General features: G+C 38.2%; 2 protein-coding genes across 2 annotated transcripts; both read left to right on the plus strand.

The window, feature by feature from the left end:
• Nucleotides 1-475: 475 nt before the first annotated feature.
• On the plus strand, nucleotides 476-10,926 carry gnb5a (guanine nucleotide binding protein (G protein), beta 5a). The gene is made up of 11 exons (XM_041796744.1): nucleotides 476-673; nucleotides 1,214-1,350; nucleotides 1,746-1,787; nucleotides 6,072-6,148; nucleotides 6,234-6,366; nucleotides 6,719-6,862; nucleotides 6,965-7,056; nucleotides 9,039-9,087; nucleotides 9,173-9,269; nucleotides 9,616-9,782; nucleotides 9,886-10,926. Exons 1-11 carry the CDS (start codon nucleotides 538-540, stop codon nucleotides 9,895-9,897), a joined length of 1,086 nt encoding a protein of 361 aa, XP_041652678.1. The 5' UTR covers nucleotides 476-537; the 3' UTR covers nucleotides 9,898-10,926.
• A 255-nt stretch (nucleotides 10,927-11,181) lies between these two features.
• Nucleotides 11,182-26,739, plus strand: ap4e1 (adaptor related protein complex 4 subunit epsilon 1). The gene is made up of 21 exons (XM_041796695.1): nucleotides 11,182-11,507; nucleotides 12,292-12,363; nucleotides 12,469-12,592; nucleotides 12,744-12,817; nucleotides 12,888-13,009; nucleotides 13,147-13,306; nucleotides 13,987-14,153; nucleotides 14,259-14,332; nucleotides 14,430-14,552; nucleotides 14,641-14,750; nucleotides 14,827-14,966; nucleotides 17,279-17,391; nucleotides 17,506-17,624; nucleotides 19,035-19,337; nucleotides 21,631-21,742; nucleotides 22,386-22,524; nucleotides 22,611-22,857; nucleotides 23,045-23,578; nucleotides 23,671-23,861; nucleotides 23,941-24,101; nucleotides 24,791-26,739. The coding sequence occupies exons 1-21, from the start codon at nucleotides 11,367-11,369 to the stop codon at nucleotides 24,949-24,951; spliced, it is 3,387 nt and encodes a 1,128-aa protein (XP_041652629.1). The 5' UTR covers nucleotides 11,182-11,366; the 3' UTR covers nucleotides 24,952-26,739.
• Nucleotides 26,740-27,948: the final 1,209 nt, after the last annotated feature.

Consider the following 27,948-nt stretch of genomic DNA (forward strand, 5'->3'; position numbering starts at 1 on the left):
TCTGTTGAATTAGGTCAGTCACTTAAAAGAGGATAGATATTTATGCAGTCACTTATTTTACCACAACATATTTTTGTGTAATTGACACTACTTATTGAAATATGTTTTCAAATGTGTCAAAAAAGCCAAATAACATTGACCATGATTGATTTTTTACAATCAGTGAAAGGGTTAAACTTCCAAAGGGTTGAGTATTTTTTAAAGGCATTGTATGCCAATAAAATTCTCTACACATAGCAGCTATTTAACGTGGGGCTATTTTTGCTTTAAACATAAAAATACATGTTTATTATTTTCTGCTTCTGTGCATGAAGAACAAACAACGTGGTGTTCTCCACATTTAAATACATTATTTAGCTGTTGAGTAATGAGGCCGTGTGAGGATGCAGCATCACCAGGATGCAGGGTCCTCCTCCTCCTCCTCTGGCAACTGGAGAGCGGAGCATCTTCTCCCCGTGACGTCATGACAGCAGCATCAGCTGTTAGCTTCGCTGTAAGCCTTTTCGCTGCCGATCGCTGCCTGCACAAAGGAAATATATGAGATCCCCTCTAATCCCTGAAATGGCGACACAGGAGGTACAGCTGAACGAGACTCTGGCCCATCTTAAAACGGAATCGGAGACGCTGAAGACGAAGCTGGAGGAGGAAAGGGCGAAGCTGCACGATGTCGAGCGTGAGTGCTGAAAATGGAGAGGCCTTAAATCACCTCAGCGATCACAGTGGGACGGGACGAATTGGCGCAAAATATAACGCACATCCATTTTCAATAAGCCTAAATGCGCGTGATTAAAAGGGGGAATGTCCCTAGATTTACAAGAATGTGGATTTGTTTACACTCATGCTTGTAGTATCGCTATTTCAGGTTTGTGAGGCGACTTTACAGAGCTGTTAGCTCCCCATTTTACAGCCCATTGCCTCCATCCAAATTCTTACCATGTAGTCCAATCATGTCTCAGCAATGGAAGTGGTGCTGAGTCTGAGTATTTTTTAAAAAAGAGGGGGGAAAGTAACTGTAGTGCATGTTTAATGAGATGCTCCTGTCTGATGGACGTGACAGATGCAAAGATTAATTCAGTCTCCTCCTGCATTAGGCCCACTGTTGTTTAATCCTTAGTCATACAGGGAATAAACATCAAGGGGTTGGATATACTAGTACTATAGAGAGATAATGTATTGTGCATTCGGTGTGTGCTGTATGTGTGTATTTGTGCAGTACATCAGGTGGCCGAGAAGGTGGAGGGGCTGGGCCAGTTTGTCATGAAGACCCGGAGGACCCTGAAGGGACACGGCAACAAAGTTCTCTGTATGGACTGGTGTAAGGACAAGAGGAGGATCGTCAGCTCTTCTCAGGTCTCACAAACACCGCTCCTCTTGCTCCTGTTGTTGTTCTTTAAAGCTCCTGAGGGGAAATTTTTGGTAATTATGTAACTGACCAATATTGATTTTGATGCCTTTTTGTGACCTACAAAAGCAAACAAGACCATCAGCAGCAGCATTAATCTGTCCTTTGTTGTGTTTTTTAAAGCATTAAAACACTTCCAAAGGGTTTGATTCAGACAGAGGTCATTTTAGAAACTCCTTTGTTTACATGCTTTTCAGCAAGGATTTAGAGAGTGATACGTGGTCATCAAAAACTGCCATTTAAATATACATGGGGGGTTGATACATACAGGAGCTTTAAAGACCTAATTTATAATCAGATGATTGTGCTTTATTTTGTACTGACGTCTAAAATCTCTGTTCAGGATGGAAAAGTGATCGTGTGGGATGCTTTCACTACCAACAAGGTAAATTCTCCTTTTTTGTACAATTATATCTAAAGATCTTAATAATCTCTCTATTTTTTCACCAGTTTCTTAAAAAATCTTGGGTTACTTTACCTCATTTTATCAAGTAAACCTTCTAACCATAAGTATTCATATGAACGCTCACATGCACAGTGAGGTTGAGATAAAGTTTTAGCTCAATTTGGATATTTAACTGGACTGCTGTCCTTGTCTCAGTACACGTGCACCAGTGTAAAATCCATTTATTGGCTGAAGTATGTCAGACTCTGCTAGGCTGGGTGGCAGTATGCCAGTTACTAGTGAACCTTTTTTTGGTTGACCTTGCAAACTTGCTAACCAGTTGAATATTAAACTGTGAAAACATGAACAGCTTTGTAAATTCTGTACACAATCTACACTTTTCCTTCTGTACTGATATGATGCACGCTATCCCTCAAGCTTATAGTGATAACTGAAGACAGATAACCAGGTGACTTAAGCTATAAATAGCATTTATGCTGTTCTACATCTGGGTTGAAGACGGCCGCAAACTCTGTGGAGCATATGCTATCCCATTAAGGTCGGATTAAGGCATATACATGCAAGAGTGAATACATGTCCAACCACATTATCAAGGTGTGCTATTTGGAGTTTTAAAAAAATGTGATGCAGTGCAATTTTAGTCAGACTGACTTAAAAGTTGTTTTGTTGGACTAATGCAATAACTTAACTTTTTCTAATTGCTTATAGACGCACTGATTGTCTAAGTCAATGTTTACCAACCACTTTGCCTTGTGACCCTTCAGAATAAAGTCTCTTCAAGTTAGATTTTGTGGACCTTTTAAAAAATTTTACTCATAGCATAGTGCACATGGACAAAACTCTGAATCCTACAATAGGTAGAAAACTTTGACAAAAGAAGAAAAGCCACAACAAGGTCTACATAACACATAATGATAATAATAGTTAAAAGATGACTTAGGAATCTAGTGATTGTGGACTGTAACAAGCACTCCGATTGGCTGATGGTATAGACAATAAGGCACAATCAATCAGGAGCGTTAGCAGAGTAGAGTTAGGCAGATATCACAATTTGGCCTAAAAATGACTTAGACAGTTATGCCATAAGGCTATACGGATATACTAAAAATAACTAACAAGAGCTTGTACATTTTCAAATCTTAATTTTTAAAATACTTTTTTTGTTTTTAATTTCTTAGTTTTTAATGTTTAATTCCTGTACTTTAAGCAAAGCAAACCAGGTCAAATTTCTTGCTTAAGCATTCATGGCCACTAAAGTTGATTCTGATTTTGATAAATTCAACTAACCCCACATTTATGTACATAACATGGGATTCAATGTTTCTGTCATTTAAGATCACTATAAACTGAAATATGTTGTGGATATATTTCACACTATGTGTCAGTTTGAAAATGAATGATAAACTTTGGTTTTTTGTATTTAAAGGATTTTGTAATAAAATTATTCATTTGGATATCAAGTAATTCAAAATGTTAGAGCACACATTAATAGTGAAGGAATACACTAAGACTTTTGCAGCAGAAATGCATGTGCAGATTGTGACTGCGAGAAAATGAAGCTACCTCTCCAAATCTGAGCTATTGTTGTAATAATGTTTATTTAAATGTTAATGATCATGAAATGGCATTTTGACACATGAACGTGTGAAAAAATACACACATATATGGGTTGATGCATTGATTTTAAAACATACTCTAAAACTGAAATGTCTTTGTCTAAAAATTTAGTTTATGTTTGTAAAAACAGAATGCAATGGTTTGCAAATCTCATAAACCCAATTGAACAGGGGTGTCAAATACAAGGCCCAGGAGCTAAATCTGGGACATAGTACAGTTGTATCTGGCCCACAAGATCATACAATCTTTCTATTATAACTGGCCCACCAGTATGAGGTCTGCAGATTGCCTCCAGTATAAATGTGTAAACTCAACCTTGATGATTTAAAATATCCTTGTTATACTCAAATATGATTACAAAATTGTTAAAACAGACAAAAAATCCAATACTTAAAAATATGATTAGAGTATGGAGGAATGTGAAAAAAATATTTAAAAGAACCAAATTGTTTATCTCAGTTTAGTCCAATATGGGGCAACCAAATGTACCTTGGAGAGCTGATGCGGTATTTCGTCTATGGAGAGCCAAAGGATTGAGAATGATTCAAGATTTTTATCTACCCAAATCTGACACACTAGTGTGCTTTCAGGAGTTGCAAGATAGATTTTATATGGATAAAAAACATTTATTTAAATCAACTCAGAAGCTTCATAAAGAAAAACCAGAACAATGTACTGACAAAACCTGCTCAATCGACTTTGGAGGAAATGATGACAAAAGACAGTCGAAAAAAAGGTATAATATCGCATATTTATAATGTTATGATGTCTAAAATATCTCAAGATTCATACGGTAGACTTAAAGCTTGGAATGAAGATACGTCGTTACAATTATCAGAGGAGGATTGGAGAGATGCATGTAACTTGGCACATAGCAGATCTATTAATATATATATCTCACATTAATCCAGTTCAAATGGTTAATGCGAATTTATGTAACGCCAGTATATCTTAATAGGTATAATGGTAATATTCCTGACTTGTGTCCAAAATGTACTAAATGTAGAGGAACACTGGTTCATTGTATGTGGTACTGTAGAAAAATTGTTCTGTTCTGGGAGGGAATAAAGGGTGCGATTGAAAAAATAATTTCCAAGAAATTTGTATTGGACTGAAGACTGTTCTTGTTTGGCTTATACCCAGAGAAGCCTACATATACAAAGGGTGAAAAAGTGTTTATAGATATAAGCCTGCTGAATGCGAAGAGGTGTATTACGTTATGCTGGAAGAAGGACCATGGGCCTGCTGTGGGTCAGTGGAGGCAACAGATGTTGTCTACCCTCCCACTGGAGAGGATCACCTATGTGTTGAAGGGCAGACAAAATTTTTTTGAGAGTGTCTTGGGGCCTTTCATGTTGTATGTCAAGGATCTTGGGGTGTGAGAACTTGTGCGGTGGGTTGCTTTGCTTTTGTCTTCTTTTTTTCTAAATGTGCACTGTGCTGTGTTTATGGATGTGTGTTATGTTTGTTATGTTCTTAAAAATTAAATAAAATTTGGAAAAAAAAATATCCTTGTTAAGTTATAAAAATCGGAAAGGGTAAAGAGTAAAAGTAATTAGATAAAACATCAGGATGGTGAGAAAAGAAATCAATGCTGTCATGTCATATTTTCAATTTTGCATCTCAAAATTCTGACATTGACTGTTTTCATGTCTTGACCTTGTCATAACATAATTTGACCTTCAAGATTCACAATGTAAAATTACAAGTGATATTTTTACTTTTTAACTTGTGATTTTGACTTTCTATCTTATGTATTTGCCTTTTAAAAACATAATTTTACCTTGAAATTTTGTGGTGCTGATGTTTGGAATATGCAGACCGTATGCTTGTATCAGTATACAGTTCAAAAGCCTGCATCACTGCTGGTCGTGGGTTGCATTAGTGCCTATGGCATAATCAGCTTACATATCTTGAAGGCACGATCAATGCTGAAAAGTATACAAAGATTTTAGAGCAACGCATGCTCCCATTTAAACAGCAACTTTTTCAGGCAAGGCCTTGCATATTTCAGCAAGACAGTGCTACACCGCATCCATCAAACAGCATGGCTTTGCAATATGAGTCGGGGAGCTGGACTGGCCTGCATGCAGTCCAGATCTTTCACTGATAGAAAGCATTTGGCACATCATAAAATGAAAAATCCAGCAAAGAAAACCCAGGACTGTTGAGCATCTAAAATCTTACATCTGACAAGAATGGGACAAAATTCCTCTCCCAAAACTTCAGCAACTGGTCTGCTTGCTTCCTGGATGTTTACAGGCTGCTGTGAAAAGATGAGGGGATGCTACACAACAGCAAACATCGCCCTGTCACTTCTTTTTTTAATGTGTTGCTGCCATCAAATTGAAAATGAGCTAATATTTTTCATGAAATGGTTGTTTATGTTCTATTGTGAATAAATTATGGGTTTATGAGCTTTCTGGATCATTGCATTGTATTTTTTTTCCAACTTTTGGGGAATTCAGATTTGAAATATCTTTTTCAAAAGGGGCCTTGTGTTTTTTCAGGGTGTGTAATTATCCCTAACTATAGCACCGTTGATATTTGCATACTGTTCTGCTGTAATTTTTCCCAATGAACCTGATTGATCTCTCTGTCCTGGTGCGGCTCACACAGCGTTTGATGCCTTTTGATGTTTTTCAGGAGCATGCTGTGACAATGCCGTGCACCTGGGTGATGGCCTGCGCCTATGCCCCCTCCGGCTGTGCTGTGGCCTGTGGGTGAGTGTCTTGCTATCACTGATGGTCCAAAGCCTGTGTTTCATCTTTTCTGTTGTTGTAAACTGGATCATGTTTCTGTGTGCAGGGGCCTGGACAACAAATGCTCAGTGTATCCTCTGTCTCTGGACAAAAACGAGAACCTGGCAGCCAAGAAGAAGTCAGTGGCCATGCATACAAACTACCTGTCTGCCTGCAGCTTCACCAACTCGGACATGCAGGTTAGAATTTTTAAAATACATTTAAAACAAAACCTAAAACTACTAAAGTTATTGGGTAAATAGTTTTTAGGGATAACTCTCATGTGTTTTACTTTTCTATGTTCAAACAAATTCTGCTGCTTTTGTCCTCATCACTGTTTCTTTCTCATTATTAATTAGAAATCACTGCCTCCATGTTGCAGTGAAAGGAGCTTCTTGGCTTTGTTAATAATTCACAGCAGCCAGTTGCTCCTGGTTTGATTTCATGGTCACATGACTCCTCACAGTCCATTTATAGCTGCCTGTGAGCCTGATTTTACTAAACTTCAGACCAGCAGTTATTCTTACTCCTCTTTGTTTGTTTCTGTTTAAGATCCTGACGTCCAGTGGGGATGGTACATGTGCATTATGGGATGTTGAGAGCGGGCAGCTGTTGCAGAGTTTCCATGGACATGCAGCAGATGTGCTGTGTCTGGACCTGGCCCCCTCTGAGACCGGGAACACATTTGTTTCTGGGGTGAGGACTCCTACTCTGTCTAAACATTCACTTCAGCATATTACTATTGGACCAATTATTTTGTTAATTTAAACATTTCTATCCTATTTTATTACATTATAGGGCTGTGATAAGAAGGCAAATGTGTGGGACATGCGCTCAGGACAGTGTATCCAGTCCTTTGAGACTCATGAGTCGGACATAAACAGTGTGAGGTAAGTGGCTCTGTCAAATTTAGGTTGGAATGTTAGGGTAGAGATCAGCAAAATATAATTTAAAAAAAGCCTTTTTTAGAGAAGAATGGCTCTTACAGGAAAGATAATGATGATAATAATAATTCTTGTTTGGATTTAGGCTGTCTTTTATTTCTGTTTTTCATCCAGTTGATCCCATGTTGTATGTACAGTAATCATTTCTTAACTCTTTAGAGGCCGGTCCATGACTGTTGATGCTTTATCAGTTGTTTTTCTTTCCAAATAATGAGCAGTGTGCAGGGGATCGTTGCCATGCTGAAAAACGAAACCATTTCAAATCAGGCATTTCCAGCAGGACTTGAATGATGAGTAAGAATAACATAGCTAAAACAAATAGTCTAATGGTGCCTGAGGATTTTGCTTAGTACTGTGTGTACTTTGTTTTTGCTGTCTGTAGTGCAGAATTTAAATACTGATTAAAAAAAGGTTTTCTTAAACACACAAAAAGCCCCTCACAAATCTAGAAATTAACATACAGTTGTGATTTTAACAGTTTCATTCTTTCTTTCTCTCTGTTATATATTTAGGTGTTGGGCTTTATTTATTGATTTTTAAAGATATATTTTTTTAATGCTTTTATTCATTTTGGAGGACAGTGGATAGAAAGAAGGGATGGAGAGAGGGATAAGAGAATAGGGAAGAGACATGCAGAAGAGCCACAGACCAGAATTGAACCTGGGGCACCCTTGTACATGGGGTACGCCTTAAACCACTTGACCATCTGCCTGGCCTTTGTTTTCATAGGGCAGTTAACAGACATGGAAACCAGAGAGAGTTGAGAATGACATGCCAAGATCTTGGTACTAACCACTAGGCCAGTAACCTGGCACGTCAGATGGATGTGTGAAACACATCCATCTGGAAAACCACTCATACACAGCGTTTGGGAAAGGGCAGAGCCAGAGCAACAAACATGTGATGTAGCTGCGCCCCTACCGAGGATTAAACTTGATAGGGAACTGCATAACGTGAACCATGGCAACTGTAGACATGTCAGTACACGACTTTTGTTGTTTTTGAAAAGAAAACAACTTAGTGCTGTTCTTTGTTCTTCTTTTAACGAAGAAATGTCGTCAAGTTCTGATAAAACTGGTGCTTTAGCAGCATCCATGCTAAGCTCTTCAACCATAATTGCACTGGTCTTTTGCGGCTGCTTGACTACGTCACAACTCGCCAGAAAGTACTACCCCTCATCCCTGATTGGTCCTGTCACTTTCTAACTGGGCCCAAACGGTTCAGACGGGAGCTTTGCAAGATGGATTCACCAGTGAGAAACAAGGAAATGGGTGTATCCATCTGCTATGCAAGGCTACTAGGCCAGTGTTTCCCAACCATTTTTCCTTGGAGCACCCCCTACATGTACCTATGGAGGCGCAGCCCCCCCAGAACCCAAGAGAGAAGAAAAAGTGACACGTTGCCGCCAAAAATCAACATAGATTTAAATTGTTTCACTGCTAAAACCCTAAAAAGGCCTGTGCATGCTTTTCTCATCTAAAAATGTTTGTATAAATGACCTAATAACTGATTTTTCATGGTTTCAGTCAATATTTGCAAATCTGATTTTGGCAGCCTCAGAGCAGAGATCTATGGTGCCTTCCAGGGGGTCCCGGACCCCAGGTTGGGAACCAATGCACTAGGCCATCTTCAACCCTTATTAGTGGATTTCATCTTGCACCCTTATGTTAACACCAGTACAACTGAAAAGTATTTCTTTATGATTGTTATCGCCATAGTTATGCATATAAGGTAAATCTCCCCCTGTGCTGAGGATTGTGGGTAAAATAGCTAAAGAGGCATGCTCGCTTGGGTAGAACAAAACACAGCCTAATTTTCTTTAGTTTCTTAAGGAGTCGTTAAAATTCATACATAAAAATCAAATCGTACATGAAGAGGCTTTCAGAAAGTATTAGAAACCCGCCTGTTCTGTTTGTTGTTTTCAATAGATACTATCCTAGTGGAGATGCGTTTGCGTCTGGCTCAGATGATGCTACAGTAAGTGACAAAACCTTCACAGCTCAGTGCAACAAAATTATATAGAAAATTATGACAGTAATTTAAATACTTTTCTTTCTTACAGTGCCGCCTGTATGACCTGAGGGCAGACAGAGAGGTGGCGATTTATTCCAAAGAGAGTATTATTTTTGGAGTCTCCAGTGTTGATTTCTCTCTCAGTGGTAAGAGATGATTCTTAAAATTTTATAGATTATAAAACAATACAATACGACGTGACACAATACGGCATGATATGATGTGATACAATATGATATGATACGGTATGAGACAATATGAAACACTTTGTTTTTTCTTTGGAGAAATGTGTCATGGTCTCATTAAACTGCTTTGAGAGTAGGCAAACAGTATTTTGCACCTTACATTGCACAAGATCTACATAAAGCTCACCATTATTGGTGAAAAGAGATACAAAATTATGAGAACACCATGCCATTATAGCCATTCAAAAGTCTTTCAGGGAATGTAAGATTAATGCTACATAAACCGTTTGTTTTGTTTTTCTCTTAGGGCGGCTACTGTTTGGCGGCTACAATGACTACACTATAAATGTTTGGGATGTTCTCAAAGGAACACGAGTGTCTATTCTGTTCGGGCATGAGAACCGCGTCAGCACGCTGCGCGTTTCGCCAGATGGGACAGCCTTCTGCACGGGATCTTGGGATCACACTCTTCGGGTATGACATGTCTGCCATTAATGTCTGACCTGACAACTTCACAGTTTGCTTTGACCTTTTCTTCTAATGTCTTACAATACATATTTGATTTTTTTTTTTTCAGATCTGGGCTTAAGAATGAAGACATAGAGGATTTAATGGTAGACAGACCTCCTGAAGACACACCGATGTTTCTGTTTGCTAGAGTACAATCACAGAGATAGAGACTCACACTTGGGTTGTACATAGAGCGTATCAATAGCATTGTATATATACTCCAGTCTCATGGCCAAGGTAGGTTTAAGTATTTCAGAGAGCAATTAAACCAACTGGCAGGCTTGTATAACAATATGTTTGAGCGAAAAACTGCACAGAAGTACTTATGGTTACAGTTTAAGATGTAAGATGTATATTGCAAAAAAACGTTGGTAGTAACTCGCATCAGTCTAGGATAGAAGTGACACAATAAAGTGATGTATTGTATGTGCCCACATAAAGGACATTACTTATTTATTTATTTTTTTGCACAAAAATATTAGAGGCATGAATTATGCAGAAAGAAATGGGATATAAAGAAAATAATTTCATTTGCAGGAGGGAATCACAGCTTTATTTGTCTACCTTACTGAAAAACAAAGAAACAGGGAGGATGCCAAATGTTGTGTCTTTGAAAACATTATTAAATAGTAGAAGGTATGAATGAACATAAAGTAGTCTGAACAAAGTAGTTAATTAAAGGTGATAGTTGATTGGTTTTAATTCCACACACTGCACATCCCAGCAAGTCTCCTCTGTTCATAACAAAAACTCACCTGCCAATATTATTCCAGAATAAACAAAGCACATTCACAGGTAAACTATAGTCATATACAGTGTTGATTTTCTATCCCTATGATTTTTAAAAACCTCTCATCTGTTTGTTTCCAGCCATGGAGGCCTCTTTTTTGCTCTATGTGCACATTCAGTCACATTCAGACACCTTGAACCTTTGGTCCCTCAACTAGATATCTAAATATGAACATATGAAAACATGTCTAAGTTATTAGAATGTACTCCTTTTCATGCAATTGTCCAATGGCTGTCATTTCATATTTACTGTAATTATTTCATTGTAGTTTAGTGTACAGTTAAACAAGGGACTGTTTATCAAAGTATGACAAACATAATAAACTGAGTTTTGAATATCAAAAGGTTTGCATTCATATTCTTTGATTTATCTTCTTGTTTTAAGCTTATTTACATTGCTGCTGTTTATATTTAACTATAATAGTTTTACAAAATTCAAACTTTTATTTGATACCAGTAGGTGGCGGAGATGCACCAGTCCATTGTTTGCCAGTCGCTAATAAACCTCAAGAAAGAAAAGGCAGGAAGTTAACCAATACATACGGATGTGACGTCACTAACGAGCCTCGGTCACTCTGCTGAATCAAAACAATGGCCGACAGTCTGGCTTGGTTTGTACCTCTTGTGAGCCTTTAACTGTTTTACTCATAACGTTGATATGCTCTGTGTTTCAAGCGTTTATTGTGATGGATAGATGATTGAATAAGTGCGATTTCAAAAAAGAAAAACAGCTGACAAGCCCCGTTTTTCGCTGACAAAATGAGCGATGTTGTGGAGAAGACCCTGACAGCTCTGCCGAGCCTCCTGTCTTTAGACTCACAGCCTGGATCTGCTAAACTGTCCTCCACCTCCAAACTAGGAAACCTCATCAGAGGAATCACTGAGCTGACGTCCAAGCACGTACGTATGTCCTAGTAGACCTGACAGCAGGTGAAATAATAAGATTAGACTGCTAATAGTGCGCTCAAAGGTTAGCTTGCTAATGGCTATGCTAACTTCAAAAATCTGTTTTTGTTTAATTAAACCAAATTTCTACCAACCAAGTGCTATGCGCGGCACTATATTAAGTTCAGGGGGGATTTACTGACACACTATTGTTATTGATTGTTACGTGGAATTATACAGCTTTGAGTAAAGCATGTCCTTGCTGGTACATTCAGGAGTCTTGATATATGCTCGGACACTAGAAAATTCAGTCTGTTGCCAGCAGAATTTGCATTCTCAAACTGTCTTTTACGAGAGTAAGAGCTTGAGGATATACATGGACATGGCGAAAAGGGTTTTTTTATGTCCTCTAGACATTTGTCAAGACGGAAAGTGTTTTAATGTCCCACAAAAACGAATGCACCATTAGAGGAGCATTTACGTTAAACGGTATTAATAATCTACAACTCCAGTCCACTGTGATGCACTGTCGAAAGCATTTACTATGCACTTCTGACAATGGCTGACATTAATGTGAATGTATCATCATAAAAACAGTAGAGCTGAACCATTTATAAAAATACAATAAGAGTGGAAACTTTCAAGTTTTCAATACTGACAAACTCATGTCAGACCAGAGTATACTGCGTTCATATACGGTGCATATAGAAAGTATTTAGAGCCACACTTTCATTTTTGTTAGGTTGCTCTTCTTGATGTTGGTAGTATCAACTTGACTGTGTTTCTGTTATTTGTGCAGGAGGAGGAAAAGCTTATTCAGCGTGAGCTATCCTCTATTAAAGAGCAGGTGTCCTCCCCGAACACCTCCATGGTATGAGTCTTCTCATTTTCCTGTTTTGATGAACGAAAAAGAAACCAGAAAATTCAAAGTACTGAGTTTTGTTTTTGTTCTTCCATGTGTTGTTAATTGATCCAGAGGCAGATGAAGGAGCTGATGGTGAGAGCGATCTACTGTGAAATGCTCGGTTATGAAGCTTCATTCAGCTACATCCATGCCATCAAACTGGCTCAACAAGGCTCTGCTCTGGAAAAAAGAGTTGGTATGTTCTCCTTTCAGAGTCCTTACCAAGAATATGTCCATCTTGGTTTGTTGAATGGTCAAAAAGTGCATTTTCAGCAGCTTAAGTTTGAAAATAGTGAATGGTTGAGAAACTCCTCTGACAAGGAAACATCTGTGTGTTTGACTTTCAGGCTACCTTGCTGTATCATTGTTTCTAAATGAAAGTCATGAGCTGCTTCTTCTCCTTGTAAACACCGTGTTAAAGGTTGGTGTTAAGATTTTATAGCTTTGGTCATCTGGTATCAGAAAGATGTTGACCTATTTTGTGTTTTCAGGATCTTCAGAGCACAAACCTCATAGAAGTGTGCATGGCTCTAACTGTCGTCAGCCAGATGTTCCCCAAAGATATGATTCCTGCCATTCTTCCTCTGGTGGAGGAGAAACTTAATCACCCGAAGTAAGACATTTTCTTTTATATCAGTCGGTGTGATTTGTCATTTGTATTTGTTCAGTTGTTCTGTATGTATTTAAGTAGAGTGTTCACATAAAGCCCAAGTGTTTGTTTATAGAGTTTTTTTCCTGGCATGTCTTTAGAGAGATCATTCGGAGAAAAGCAGTCCTGGCGCTCTATAAATTCTACCAAATAGCTCCAAATCAAGTTCAACACATTCACAACAAGTTTCGCAAAGCTCTGTGTGACAAGGATCCTGGTGTCATGACGGCTTCACTCCACATCTACCTGCAGATGATCCAGGTATTCCTGTTGTCCTTTATCACCAAATAATCCCTGTCACATTCAAGATTGAGTTTGACTGATAACTTTTAAAGCCTGTTTGGGTTTGGCTCTTAGTTGCTCACATCATTGTTGACCCTTTATAAGCCAGCCTGCAGCCTTAGAGCCTCAGGTCAAGCCCTACTGGCCATTGGAGGGTTAAGACTTTAATATACAAGAGTGTAATTTATTTGCTTTTATGTGACACATTTTCTATGTCCTTTTTCATCTTATCTTATTTATCATTGTGCTTCTAATTGCTTTACTGTATTTCTTTAATATCCTTATTGTCTGTTTATTGCTTTTATTTCCTTTTATTGGTTTCATGACATTTGTTTATTTTATTACATTTATTTTTATGTAATTTATTTGTTTTATATCTTTCATTACTTTATTACTTTATTACTTTTGTCTCTTTTAGTGTTTCTTTGTCTTTAATTTGTTCTCATGGTTTTTATTTACGTAACTTCTTTTGTCTCTTTTACATTTTTGTTTCCATCTCTTGTATTGTTTTATTTTGTTAACCTGCTTTGTACTGCTTTTATTGACATCTTCTTTCATTACCTCCTTTTATTGTTTCTTTATTAATTGTTAACATCCTGCTCAAGGTGCTCCCAATGTTTTATTTTTTTTTTTTTTTTTTTTTTTTTTTTTTGTTCCAGGAGAATCCAGAGGGTTATAAGGACCTGACAGCAAGTTTTGTCACCATACTGAAGCAGGTGGTGGGAGGAAAACTACCCATGGATTTTAACTATCACAGTGTCCCTGCTCCATGGCTGCAGATTCAGCTCCTCAGAATACTGTCCTTGCTTGGGAAAAATGACCAGAGGTAGTCTTTATATCTCCTCTTGTCCCCTAATTGTAAAGGTTTAATGAAGTGGTTGTCTTTTAATCTCTATTCTTGCAAGTTGTGATTTTGTTTTTTGCTCCACAGCACGAGTGAGATCATGTATGAAGTTCTTGACGAGTCGTTACGAAGAGCAGAGATGAATCACAACATCACCTATGGTATGACAAATTTAAGTGTCCTTTTTTGTTGTTTTTCTTAGTATTATCTAAAGATCGAGGTTCTTTCTTCACTTATGGCAGTATCTATTTTTTCCAGCAATATTATACGAGTGTGTGAAGTGTATTTACACGATCCACCCCAAATCCGAACTGTTGGAAAAAGCTGCAAAGTGCATCGGCAACTTTGTTCTATCACAGAAGATTAATCTCAAATATCTTGGTAAGACCCAAAGAACACATTTTTGTGAAAGATGCACATTCATCACATTTTCAAAGTACTTACTCTGTATATTTGATTATCATTGTAGGGTTGAAGGCCCTCACCTATGTGGTCCAGCTGGATCCTAAACTGGCCCTGCAGCATCAGATGACCATCATAGAGTGCCTTGATCACCCCGACCTCATCATCAAGCGAGAGGTGAGCCACATGCTGGTCCAGGCTGGATTTTGGTGTCAGAATAATAGGCCAACAATTACCGTTTTTTTCCTCGTAGACACTGGAGTTGCTGTTTCGGATCACAAATGCCCAGAATGTGACGGTCATCGTGGAGAAGATGCTGGAGTTTCTACAGATCAGTAAAGATGACTACACCACCACTGACTTAGTGGGGAAGGTTGCAGAACTGGCGGAAAAATATCCTTTTCTATATTCATCATTATATTAGCTACAGTATACTCCATTTCAAACACAGTATATTTGCCCTCTAGATAATGGTATGTTCACTGGTACCTTTAAAATGGAAAAATTCAGCATTCATGAAATGAAATAACATATTACTCCAACACAAAAATAATGTTCAAAGGGTGATTAGACAAAATCCATTAAAGCAAACATCATATATTAAATCAGGTTAACATTATGAAGTGTTTCTGCAGAAACTCACTTAAAATGCTAAATATTCTTACATAGTTATAGTGCATCATCTTGTGCTAACTTTGTTCATTTATGCTATCAGGGAAGGTACAATATGCAGGAGGATGAGAACAGTCATGGAGACTACAGCTGGACAAATCTGACACCTTAGGCTGAGATTCACCTCTAATCTTGCTGATCCGTTTAAACATTTTCTTAAAAAGTTTGATTTTGAAGATAACCAATTCAGGAAACAAAGGAAAAAGACATGACAGAGCAAATGAAACCTCTTACAAACTGTCTCTGCATCTGAAATGATGCTAACCGGATCCTGTTGGATTATCTATTTTGTATAATTGATCACGCTTAGAGAGCATTTATTTCTCTTGACTGTACCCCTTTGCTTTTTCCTTGAGTTTACATGATAAAAATCTTTGCACTGTGGCAATCACCATCTGTCATCATCTAACAGACAATTTCCTCGAGGAACAGATGTAGACAACGGCTTTATTTGTGCTCACCTCACTGGTAGGAACCTGAGGAAGAAACCTATACAATGTGATTTTCTCAAAATTGACGGGGATAAAGTTTGCTCAAGACAAGGTGCAGAGAGAAGTCAAAGATTTTTTGCTTTCAGGAGAGGAGAATATGACAAATCTGTGCAGGGAATCCAGCACAGATTTTTTTTTCGCCACACAGCATCAAGCAGTTTAAATATTTTTGCACTTTTATGCAGAGATTTGTTCACAGAGCCAATTTTTTTTAGGAATACCATCAGTGTGAGCTGCAGTCTCATCACTATGGAAAAAGTTCCACATGTCTGCTGGTATGTGATTGCTAATACATCTTAGACTACAAATAGAAACAACACTTAACATGCTGAGAATCACAACCTCTGTCTACAGATTTTACTTTTTTGTGAATCTGTAAATAGAGATTAAAACAGCAACAAAAGGTGCCTTTGTTCAGGCCTCTAAAATGCTTTTTTATGGAACCTTTCAGCCTCGACCAACTAGCCTTTGGTTCTGGCAGTTAAAAGCCTCTGAAGATGGATAAAGCCTCCACTGAGGAAGTGAATACAGTGAAGTTGTGTCTCAAACATTCATTTTTTCCTCAAAGGCCAGCAGAGGGCAGCCTTAGTGCTTGTAAAAATTGTGAGTGTTAATAGATCAGATAACAAGCCTACTTTTTCTTTCTTTTATCATGGTGAAAATTTATTTTTCAGTTTCTTGTTTAAGCTGCTGGTTTTAAGTCTTCTCCAGTACAGCATGATACTCATTTGGTCAATTATGGCCCCATTTGGAATAAAAGGGAGCTTTGGGAGTTACAACCTTATGATTGACCATTTTAATTATTTTAATTATGTGTGGGTGTAATTATGTATTTTTTTAAATTTATAGACTTATGTTTGTGATCAATTTGGATATTAAAACCAAGAAATAGCAGCTAAAGCATATTTTTTTAAATGGCTTATATCAAGTTAAACAAGTTAAACATCATTTAAAGTCTTCCAGTTATTTGAATACTTGTATATTTTTTCCCAGCTAACTGGCTGTTATTCAAACTACATGTTCATTTCTGGATGTCATATTTACAGGTGTATGGTCAATTTAGATATATTTTTTTAAACTGATAATTTTGTTTTGTGAAAATACAGAGGCCACATGCATTTACTGATGTCCAAGTGCGCGCATATTTGTGGATGTCTGATGTCTGCAGCCAAGTCCCTTTAAAAAAAACAAAAAAAAGGTTAAAAAGTTGATGACATACCAAACGCAGAGCTGAAGGCCTCAGGGCAAAAGCTGATGTTGGGTTTACTTCATCCACTTCTTTGAAAGAGTCTTTGGTGAAAAACAAAGACTTTGTTTTCTTCATGCTTTCAGTAAAATCTAAAGCTGGGCAAGCAGCGCTTCTTCAGCAGAGAAATTTAAGGACATTTATGACTTTTGTGTTTTTACTAAAACAACTCCATAGAAATAATCATGCCAAACACAACATTTCCTATTTGTTTCCTTGGCAGCATGTCGTAGTGTTCTGAAATAGCTGGTTTTGTTCTCAATATTGTGTTGTTTTTTTCCTATATACCTTTCTACATATGCTCCAGACAATGAGTGGTTCATTGAAACCATGAACACTGTGTTTTCAGTGGGTGGAGACATGATGCAGCCCGACATCCCAAACAACTTTCTTAAACTGCTGTCTGAGGGTGAGATGACCACACAGTCATCTTTCCTTTTTTATGTTCCTGTGAAGTGTTGTTCCCCTTTTCTCTAACTCTTACTGATAGTGGTTTTTATTCTGATTCATTGAACTGTTTCAGGATTTGACAGCGTGGAGGAAGACAGAAAGTTGAGGCAGTTTGCTGTAGACTCGTATATTTCCTTGCTTCATGGTAGACCTGGTAAACTGCCTCAGCGCTTCCTCCAGGTCATCAGCTGGGTGAGTGATGTTTGTGCAACAAGCAGAAAGAGCAGTTTGCGTTTTTTTTGTAATTATGTTAATAATTACAAAAAACATAATTAATTATGTTAATTATGTTGTAATGATCAGTTTAAGGTTAAAAGTACAGTGTACACACGCAGTTAAAAAAAGTAAATTATTCTGTCTGATTACAATGCAGCACCACTGAACTCTTCCAAGCTGCACAGTGATAAAGCATCAAGCTCCTCCCACTCCTGTTGCTATCTTGCTTTGAAATTAGGAGCTTTTAGATAGTAACTGAACTCAATGAGGTGTATTTATCTTAAACAGTTGAAACTGAAATTTCTGTTTCATGGATTCATTTTACATATTTAGGGAGAAAAGGTGTTTAATGCTTTAACCAGTGGTTAAACTTGGCCCATTATTAGAGAGCATTGATTTTCATCAATAGCACTGATCAAGAGCAGTTATGTAACCACAGACAATGAGCAGCTCAAAAACCATAGAAAGAGAACAAAATTATTGACAGATAATGATCTATCACATTCAAAATTGTCTGAGGTTTGATCACTCAGTCCTGAAACCTCTCCCAACAAAAGACTGTTCTTCACTCAGAGCATTGCGCAAATCTATAGACATTTCACAATAATGAATCTTTTTTGGCTGTGGTATCCATGTTCAAGGTTGATCTATGACTTCTGTTGAGGCGGTGCAGCAATAGAGAGAGGGTGTCTTCATGGCCTTATGTCGGGCACGTAGCTTTAGTTCAGGCAGGCCAGGGAGTAAAGCGCTGCCATATAATCAAGATCAGCTGACACCAAGCAAGCCGTCATCAGCTGACGGTCAGCTGATTCTCTCTAAGCACGCTACTGGCTAATTGCATTCATGCTACCATATTTAAACTGCTCTAGCCTTGCTATGCTTTGCTGCTCCCTCCGCAAGCTGCTTTTTGCAACCCTCCACCACCCCAGCTCCTCCTTTATGCTACATCTTACTTAATCAGTGTCATTGATGCCTGCTCTGCTCTGGGTTTTTGCTGCTGCTCTCCCTGCTTCAGGCTTTCCTTATCTGCGCAGGTAGAGCAGAAACGTGTGCATTTTCAGTTTGATGCTTTCCACATGAGCTCATGGAGGGGCACGAGGATCCCAGAGCAGCCACACCACCGAATATAAATAATACCAATAAGAGCAAGTTATTAACTTCTAATAAAGAGAAAATTCAATAACCACAAATCACATATTTCTTGACAAAGTGGTACTGTCTATATTTTATCATACATCGTTAGCTACTTGCTAACTTGTCAGAAAGGTCCACAGGAAGAAGGTCCTCAGTAACCAATGAACTGAAATTGGACACATTGCCACCTATTGACATTATTGCAAAGTATTTACAATGCACCTAACCCTTCATCTTGTTTGCCCGGCTCAGGTCCTCGGTGAGTACTCCCATTTACGGGAGGATCTTGAACCTGCCACTGTCCTGAGGCTGCTCTCCAGACTGCTTGATTCTAAGACCACCAGCAGTGAAACCAAGAGCTGGGTGCTCATGGCAATGACAAAGCTGTGTTCGGGCACAGCGGGTATTTCTGTGGCTCAGGAGATTTCTGAAACATACAGCAGCTCCCTGGACACCGTACTGAGACAGAGAGCTCAGGAGCTACAGCACCTCAGCCAGGACTCTGAACTACGAGCCAGAGTGCTGCCAGGAGACGGCAGCCAGGAACCCCTAGAGGTAACATACAGACACATGCAGGGCTGAGAATTCAGAGTAACAGTGCTCATGGCGGTGGCTGTTCTCTCTCAACCATCAGATCAGTCCCATGTCAATATGTCCTTGGGCAAGACACTTAACCCCAAATTCCTCCCACTGCTGTGTGGTGTGTGAATATGTATGAATGGGATTAATTGATACTGATTCCCACTTTACAAAGCAGCCTCTGCATCGGTGTGTGAATGTGGGATGAATAGGTAAGTGTGCCCTGTGGTGTAATAAGTGCTTTGAGTTGTCGGACAGCTAGAAAATCATTTTACTAGCTAAAGCCCTTTCTCCATTTTACCAAATCTTTAATGAAACATAAACATTTAAATAGCAAATCAAATGTATTTACACATTGAACTTGCTGGCTCTATAATAGCTTGTGATCAAACATTTTATGAAAAAAGGACTTGTTTCTTCAACCTAGTCCCTTCCCTTGTAAAATATTTGTTAATAGTTGGGGAAAACCTGCATAAACTTGCTCCCAATTACACACTGCTAATTTCATGTTTGTCTTTGTGATTTAGAGCATTTGTGATCATCATTTCAGCTGCAGCTGTTGTAACATGTCTGCAGCAAAAAGCTGCTTGGGTTTCAACCCCACAGAAATGTTTTTGTGCCAAGTTTTTTTTCCTTAATCAAATAGAGATCCAGGATGATATTATAAATGCAAAAATTCTTCCTCTGGTTGTTCAGAAGATCGCAAAGTTGATTAATTTTATTCTTTTGTACACACAAATTGTGAAAAAAAATTTTAGATGCTGCATCACATCTGAAAGAGTAAGTTTATAATGTGATATCAGAATCAGATCAACTTTTTCTGTCAAATACAGTTGTACAATTTATCTTCTATAGAATATAGCATAAAGAAATAGAGAAATAAATAATAGAAATAGGAATTAAGTAATAGAAATAGGAATTAAGTAATAGAAATAGGAATTAAATATAGTTACTAAGAATAGAAATATCAGTGCAAAAAGTGTGGAGTATAGCACAGTTCAGTCAGAAGTAGCAGTGCTGCACTGTTGGGTTTGTGAAAATTGAATGAAATATAATGGCCCTGTTTGGGGTCATTATTGATTGCTTAGAGCACATAAATCCAGTCTGTTCAATTCAGCGTCCAAGGGCCAGATCAGGCCCTTAAGGCCATTTTATTGGCCCTTTGAGTAGACTAATAATGCTCTAGAAATGATCCACACAAGTTTTATTTTTGAATAACATCATCTATGTTTATTGTATTTGCAAGATATTCCATCACATTATTTCTCCAGTTTATTTGTCCCACCTCACAGTGCAATAAGTTATTTCTATTTATACAAATACTCTCATTCCTGCCAACAATTGCTCTGCTCTCCATTCTCATGTATAAGCACACTTTTTTTCACCTGTGGCTATGTTTTTTCTAGCACATAAAGCCAAATGCACACTGCCTTCTCAGCTGATTTAAACATGTCTTTGAGTTGCATGAATAACTTGGAAGTTATGCCAACTTTTGTCATGATAGTGCATTTATTGTACAGTGTACAGGGGGACACAACACCAGACCACGGCCTGACTGGCTGCTCTCCGTGGTCGAATGGATATCTGTCATGTTTGATATCTTGGTTGTATGACTTCACACACTCCCAAAGAGAGAGCAGAGCCAAAAGCAGAATCTCCAACTTTGTGGGATGTTTTCTTTATAAAGTGTAAGACAGCTTAAATCACTAAAAAAACAGCAGGAATGACTTTTTTCCCTTCCCAAATTATAATAAAGGAAATAAATGAGCAGGAAGTATGCCTACCTGTACACCTCCTGCTTATCATTTGTAATTATTTAGCTGATAGTTGTGTTTGCTGGTGATGATGATTACAGGCACATCTCAAAAAAAAAAGAAAAGAATATCATGAAAAAGCTCAATATTTTTTGACGGAGAGACTGTGAAGGCATGCCTGTGTCAACTGAGGAGAAGAAAATCAAAAACAGTTTGGTTGTTTGATAAAGGTTATGAAAATTATTTCACTTATGTCATCTCTCATTCTGGTCCTTCATTTGTGGTCCTTTCTCACAAAGTGGCCCTCATCTCAAGCTAACTGAACAGCCCTGAAATAAATGATAGATATTTATAGTCGCATGACTGCTGAAATGGTTGGCATCATAATGTACATGTTAAATTTGTCCAGGGCCAAGACATTGCACATTTTTATGTATAAAATGTTTACTTTGAAAGTGCTGCAGACCTTTTCCAAAGGAAGTTCAAACTTGCCGCTTTTGTTTTCTGGTCTCCAGGTAGATTCCTCTCTGTCATTCCTAGACGGATTCGTGTCAGAGGCGTTGGCTGCTGGTTCAGCACCTTACAAGCCTCCTCATCAGCGGCAGGAGGAACTCGCTCAGGCAAAAGGTGAATTTACCAGCGAGCGCTAACTGCGACTTCAATGTTAACATTTGGTTTTAAAGAAGGTAAAATCAGATTGATCTAAGACATATTTAACCATTTCTTCTCAAACACAAATTGCTTTATAATTTTGATAAATTGTTAATTTTAGGGCAACAATGGGAAAAGAAGGATGACTGTATAGTCATAGTTACTGCAGATGAATGATTTTAATTTTGTTTTTTATAATTGTGACACTTTCTTGGCTCTTTGACTTTAACAAGGTGAAGAGCGGTTCAGAGGTTTTGCAAACAGAGCAGTTACAAACATTCTCCAGAGAAGAGACAAAAATGATTGCACAAATGTAGGCTGTGCAGTTGTCACTAAAAGGCAGAAAGAGTGTAGTTGATTGACACCTGATGAGAGAGATGGTTTGGAAAGTGATGAGCAGAAGACTTGCATGCAGGCAGTGGTGAAATCCAAGTAGTCAAACATTGACATTTAATCATAGTTTTTTAAAAATCTGTCATTTTCTTTTAGACCAATTTTGCTAATCTTTTCCACAGAACAGTGTGCTCTGAGTTATTTGAGCACTTAGCTGTGGCAGATTTGGTAACCTGCATGTGCACTGACTTGTTTTGATGTACTCTTGACTGTTTTGTCTCCTCAGCTCTGAATCTGGAGCCGTACGGCCTGTCTCTGCCCATCAGCATGTCCTCCTGCAGCATCACAGACAGACAGTCTCCCACACTGTTGTCCATCAGCTCCGGTCTGTCAGGCGACAGCACTGAACTCTCACACAAAGGAAGGTGCGTGAATACGTGATGCATACTTTCTTGCCTGATTTGAAATAAACACACTGCAGTTTTGATGATCATCCATGTTTTTGTTCCAGCTCTGCCACTCTGAAGCTCGATGGAGTGAAGCGGGTCTGGGGGAAGGAGGGCTACTTGGCGCACGGGGAGGAAACTGCCCAGGTGGAGGTTCCTAGTCCCCTCCGCTCACCAAGCCAACATGGAGAGGCTGATGGGTCCCACAGTCACACTACCACTCCCACACCAACCCCTGAGCCTGAACTGGAGAAACAGCAGCTGGCCTCCTCGCTGTTTGTCGGCCTGAGCTCTCAGAGCTCTGTGTGTCTGGTGAGCTCTTAATCCTTCCTCTAACTGTTAAAGATAAAAGAGCAAAATATAAAAAAAAGGCCACATTTTGGTCTGTTTTTCAAGGTCTCCACTTACACTATAAACATTTGAAAATACAGCATATAAACATTTCAGAAGTGGTACATCACATTTTTATAAAGTCATCAGTTTTTTTCCTTTTGAACAGATGGGAAAATCTGATCCAACACCTCAGCGCTTCAGGAGAAAAGCCAAAGGTCTGAACTCATCTTCAGTTCCCAATGAGGTGACATCAAACTCCATCAGCTCTCCTCCGAGCACCGTGGATAACTTATTGTGTAACAACCTCCTGGACTCCAACGTGACCTCAGACCTGGACACACCTTCACCAGAACCTCCACCACAGCTCTCTCAGGACCTCAGCACTGCAAATGGCACCTTTGATGGGGAGTTAACACAAAGGGATGTAAACACCAGTAACTCCTCTCTTATTAGGGATAATGGTTTAGATCCTGAACACTTGGATGGAGATAAAGACTCGTGTCTCAGCTCACATCTTCCTGCAGAGCTCTCTGGACTCTCCCACTCTGAAATCACTCCTCTGTGCTCCCACCAAAGCCTTCGCCTCTCCTCCTGTCATGTGCAGAGAGATGAATGTGTAGCACTCATTGTTTTTATTTACAACTCTTCGCACTCTGACATTGAGCAGATTATCTTAGAGCTGGACTCGGATCAACTTGAGGTTTGTTTTTTATGAAGCAGATCGCTAGCGGTGAGACCTTTTTAAAGTAATACAGTAACTACATTTTAAAAAGTACTTCTTGTTTTTTCCAGGTATCGTGTGTGTGCGAAAGTCCGGTCCAGGAAGTGAGAAGTGACAGTGTTGTTGTGTGTCAGTACACTTTAAATGTGAAGAGGCCTTCAGTCCATTTTGAAGTGTGCGGGGTGGTGTCATACACGTTTTCTGATGGGACCCCTCAGTCGCTTCAATTTTCATTCAAGCTGCCTCTAACCAGCTTCATCAGGTGGCTTATTTTCTTATGTTATGTAAAAATGTCTGCAAAAAAGATTAGTTACTTACTGTGTTTCCATATTTCTTATCAGACCTCTGACAGTGTCCACAGACGAGTATGGGACGATGTGGTTGGCGTTCTCGAATGATACGAAGCAGAACTTGGCGCTGATAAGTGAAGGCCAGGAATCTCTTACAGCCACGCTGAACATACTAAAGAGGAAACTTCAGCTTCATGTGGTGGAAATCATCGGTGATCAGAAGCTTTAACATTTTATAAACTTGATTTTTTTCACCTGAAATTACCTGCCCAGCCCCCTTGTCACACTTTCCAAAGACACCAGGGTAAACAAATGAATAAGTATAGCAAATAATATTAAGGAAAAAGACTGTAAATGGGTGGGGAAAATGAAGTTGATATCTGGTGACTGGTGTAGAGGTAATCACCCTGAATCATACTCCATTTGTCCACTTTCACTAGTACATTGATACCATGAACTGATACATTTATATATGGCAGTGATATAAAGGCATAAAATGACTCAAAGTACCAACCTACTCTGTTGATTCATCCACCATCTTGGATGAGTCATAACATTATGTTGTGACTTTCACAGCACGCTCACCTCCTAAGACTGAGAGGCATGTTTTAAAGAAAACTCAAATTTTTGGGGAGTTTTCTTTAATAAAAAATAGACTGAAACATGTGACTAAAACTAACTAGCGTTTTTTTCTAAAGACACAGACTAACTGAAAAAATGGCCAAGCCTAACACTGCTATTGGTTGTACCAGGCTGTTCATTTCTGCTGAAAAAATAGACTTTAGGGGATCCTAGGGCCTTTGGAGCACTTGAGAAACTGCCATTTTGCCCTTCCACATTGGCCTCTGTGTTTAGCACCATTAGTTTGATACTTGAAGTAAACTTTAATTTTCCCTCACAGGTATGGAGGGTATCGTAGCGTGCCAGCTCCTCCAGGATCAGCCGTGTCTGATGCACTGTCGCGCCCATGCAGGAATGCTATCTGTGTGGCTTCGCTCTCCAATCCCTGACCTGCCTGACTGCCTGATGTACCACTGTCAGAGAGCTTTACAGGAGCACTGACCACCCATCCCCCTCCACAGACCGCAGCACCCCCACGGACACCACTGAGCAGCATGAACATGAGGAGGAAGGTACACAGAGCAGCAGTGCAGAACAGAGCAGGACACAGTACACTATTCTCTATTATCATTGACAGAGTTGTTTTCTTCACCCAGAAATAATTTACTCCACAGTTGTTTGAAAGTTATGTCTGGTTTTCCTCAGGGTCAAAGATTGTGTCTTTATCCTTCTGAAGATGTTTCAGGATAACACTTATGTCTTAAAATGATGACTTGAAAACGATTGAAATGTTGTCTGAGTGAAATGAATGCTTTTATTATCTCTGCTGGTTCTTGGTTTTAAGGGGAACCCTACGTTTGAGGATAGGTTGATCTTACTGGATAGACATTAGTGGCTTTTATGTGAAGGATGTACAAAGAACTCCCTAGATTTCAGCATTTTGAGAAAATTTCGAAAATGGCTTCACATTAAGGGTGCCATTGCTGCACAATGCACTCAGGGTAGCGATGTCCAATGGTTGATGTTCTTCCCCCATCTTTCTTATTGTTCTCAGCTCAGTCTTAATTATAGTTACTAATTCCTTATTGTCTTCACTAAAAATTAGCTAAGATTAGACAGCCTTAAGGATGACACTCCATAGGAAGAGGAACAATGCAACCACAATGCAACGTGGTTATTTTAAAACTCTCAAAATGTAAAACTAGCATGTTTCTTTGTTCTAAAATCATAAAAGACAATAACTTTAATCCAGTAAAGTCCCCATTTCTTAATATGCAGGGCTTCTTTTCAAGACATTGTGAATATAATTTCTCTCTCATTCTCATAAACAAGAAAGTTTAGATATAAAAACTTTATTGACATGATTCTTGTAGGACATACTCTAATCATTTACAGATCACTTTCCTTTTTGTTTCTCTTAACATAAAAGCATTTAACTACTTTAAAAAATATCTGAAATACAGAATGACATGTAAAAACAAACACTCTTGCATTAGAATTGGATGGTTTATTTAATTAATGAGGTTTGTAAGAAACAAAAGATTTCTTACAGGCGTCACAGCTAAATTGTTATAATTTTTGGGTTAAAACATGAAGGAGAGTTTTAAACTTAAAAGCTGATATTTGCAGAGAGCTAGAAGAACTTGCTGGTCTTAATATTTTAAGTTGGCATCTGTGTTTGTCTAAAGGATTACATTTTGCTGACATGAACCTCAGAGAGCAGCAGATCTAAACTTTTCTAACCTCTACAAAGAGAAGACGTCAGCTTAAATGTAGGTAATTTCAGGACTTTTTTGGTTTCCCCTCCCTATGTTTTGCAGATGCTGCCTTCTGTGTGTGACAATTATCTATGCACTCATGTTTCTGGTGTGTCCGTTTCAGTGAAATTTGGTGGATTCTGGTGGTCTTGGACTACTCTATTTTTGTATCAATGCAGTATTAAAAACATATTTATTGGATTTATATTCTTACAAAAAATATTTTATATTATTTCTTTAAAAACATTGTGCTTCAGGTACTGTTTGAGTTTTCTGTGTCAGATTTTACCCATCACAGCCTGTATTATTTAATTCATCTTGAAGGGAAAGTTTTCTTCTGTTTTACCTGTGTCCTGATTTGAAGAACAGCATGGAGCTAAAATTTTCTCAACTCTGAGTAACCAGACGCCTTATGTTCTAATGCCATTGAGGTGTGTTTGATTTGTGCCTGTGGTACACACTGAATCATGTGTTTCTTTCAGTGCCTGTCAATACTTTTTGCTAACTTATGAATAAATCCAACACATGTAAATCACCTGAATATGACTTATTATTTATTTATTTAAAGACACTGATGATATTTATTAAAATGAGTAACAAACATGAATATGATGAAGATCAGGAAAAAAAGGCATTTTATCAAAGTAAACATGACATGTTTTTATGCTATGTACTTTCAGTATTTTCAGTTGGAGAACTGCAAATCTTTCCTGAATGAAATTATATGTATTGAGGCATGTAGACCTACCAGAAAAAAAATCCTGGCAGACTGACTTCTCACAGTTAAGGCTGTCATGAGACCAGGTTTTTAAACTTAAATGCGATTCCATGTAAAATAAAACAATATTGGTATCTCTTTTAGTGCCACAACGACAACAAAAATAAGACCAAGGCATCCATTATTGGTTATTTATCATAATTTATTACCATAAAATGGAGCCAATCTCCTGCACTCAGTCTAAATTGCAATAAAACTTGAGTAATGTTTTCATGCAGAGATGTTGCCTATGTTTTTGTACAATTAAGGCTGCGGTATCTCTCTTTCTTTCATGGCAGCTTTGGGTTCAGATATGACTTCTTGTTTTTTACAGCTTTGTTCTTTTAATACTATCAGACATTAAGAGAACAAATTGAATTATAACATGAGGTTTAAAAGTATTCAAGTTTTGAAAATAGTGAGAAAATGACACATTCTTCATTTTCATTCACCTCAACCCTAAAGAGGCAATTTGAGAAATGGTTTTGTCCATAGATTAAATCGCAATATGGCCTGCTGCAATTTACAAATTGCACAAGTTGTAATATTTCTTAATTTGAAATGTGTCAAAATACCAGTTTAATACATCAAATTTTTGCAGCGGCAGAGATTTTATGCAGATTAAGCAAACATTCAAGTGTCAAATTTTGTATAATGGTTTACAGAAATCCTCCTTTTCGTGTTTTACATATGTTTTCCTCAGTCAAGATGAGGGACATAAAAATGATAATGCCCTTTACTAAAGCAAATGACATCAAATTTGCAAATGAGCAAAAGTAATTAGTTCATTCTATCTAAAATTGATGAAGCTTAGTGTTAGGTCACAAAAGTCATCCCCAAGTTGCGATCAGCTGATAGCAAGCTTCACCTCCTCCACCCGACCTGCCTCCTTTATGCATAAAGCTTGTTGCATCCTCATATTCAGATTCATGGTACTATGGATTAATTGCTCCTGAATAATTTCATCGTTTTCAAAACGCATTC

This window comes from Cheilinus undulatus, linkage group 9, assembly GCF_018320785.1.
Source record: "Cheilinus undulatus linkage group 9, ASM1832078v1, whole genome shotgun sequence".
NCBI lineage: Eukaryota > Metazoa > Chordata > Actinopteri > Labriformes > Labridae > Cheilinus > Cheilinus undulatus.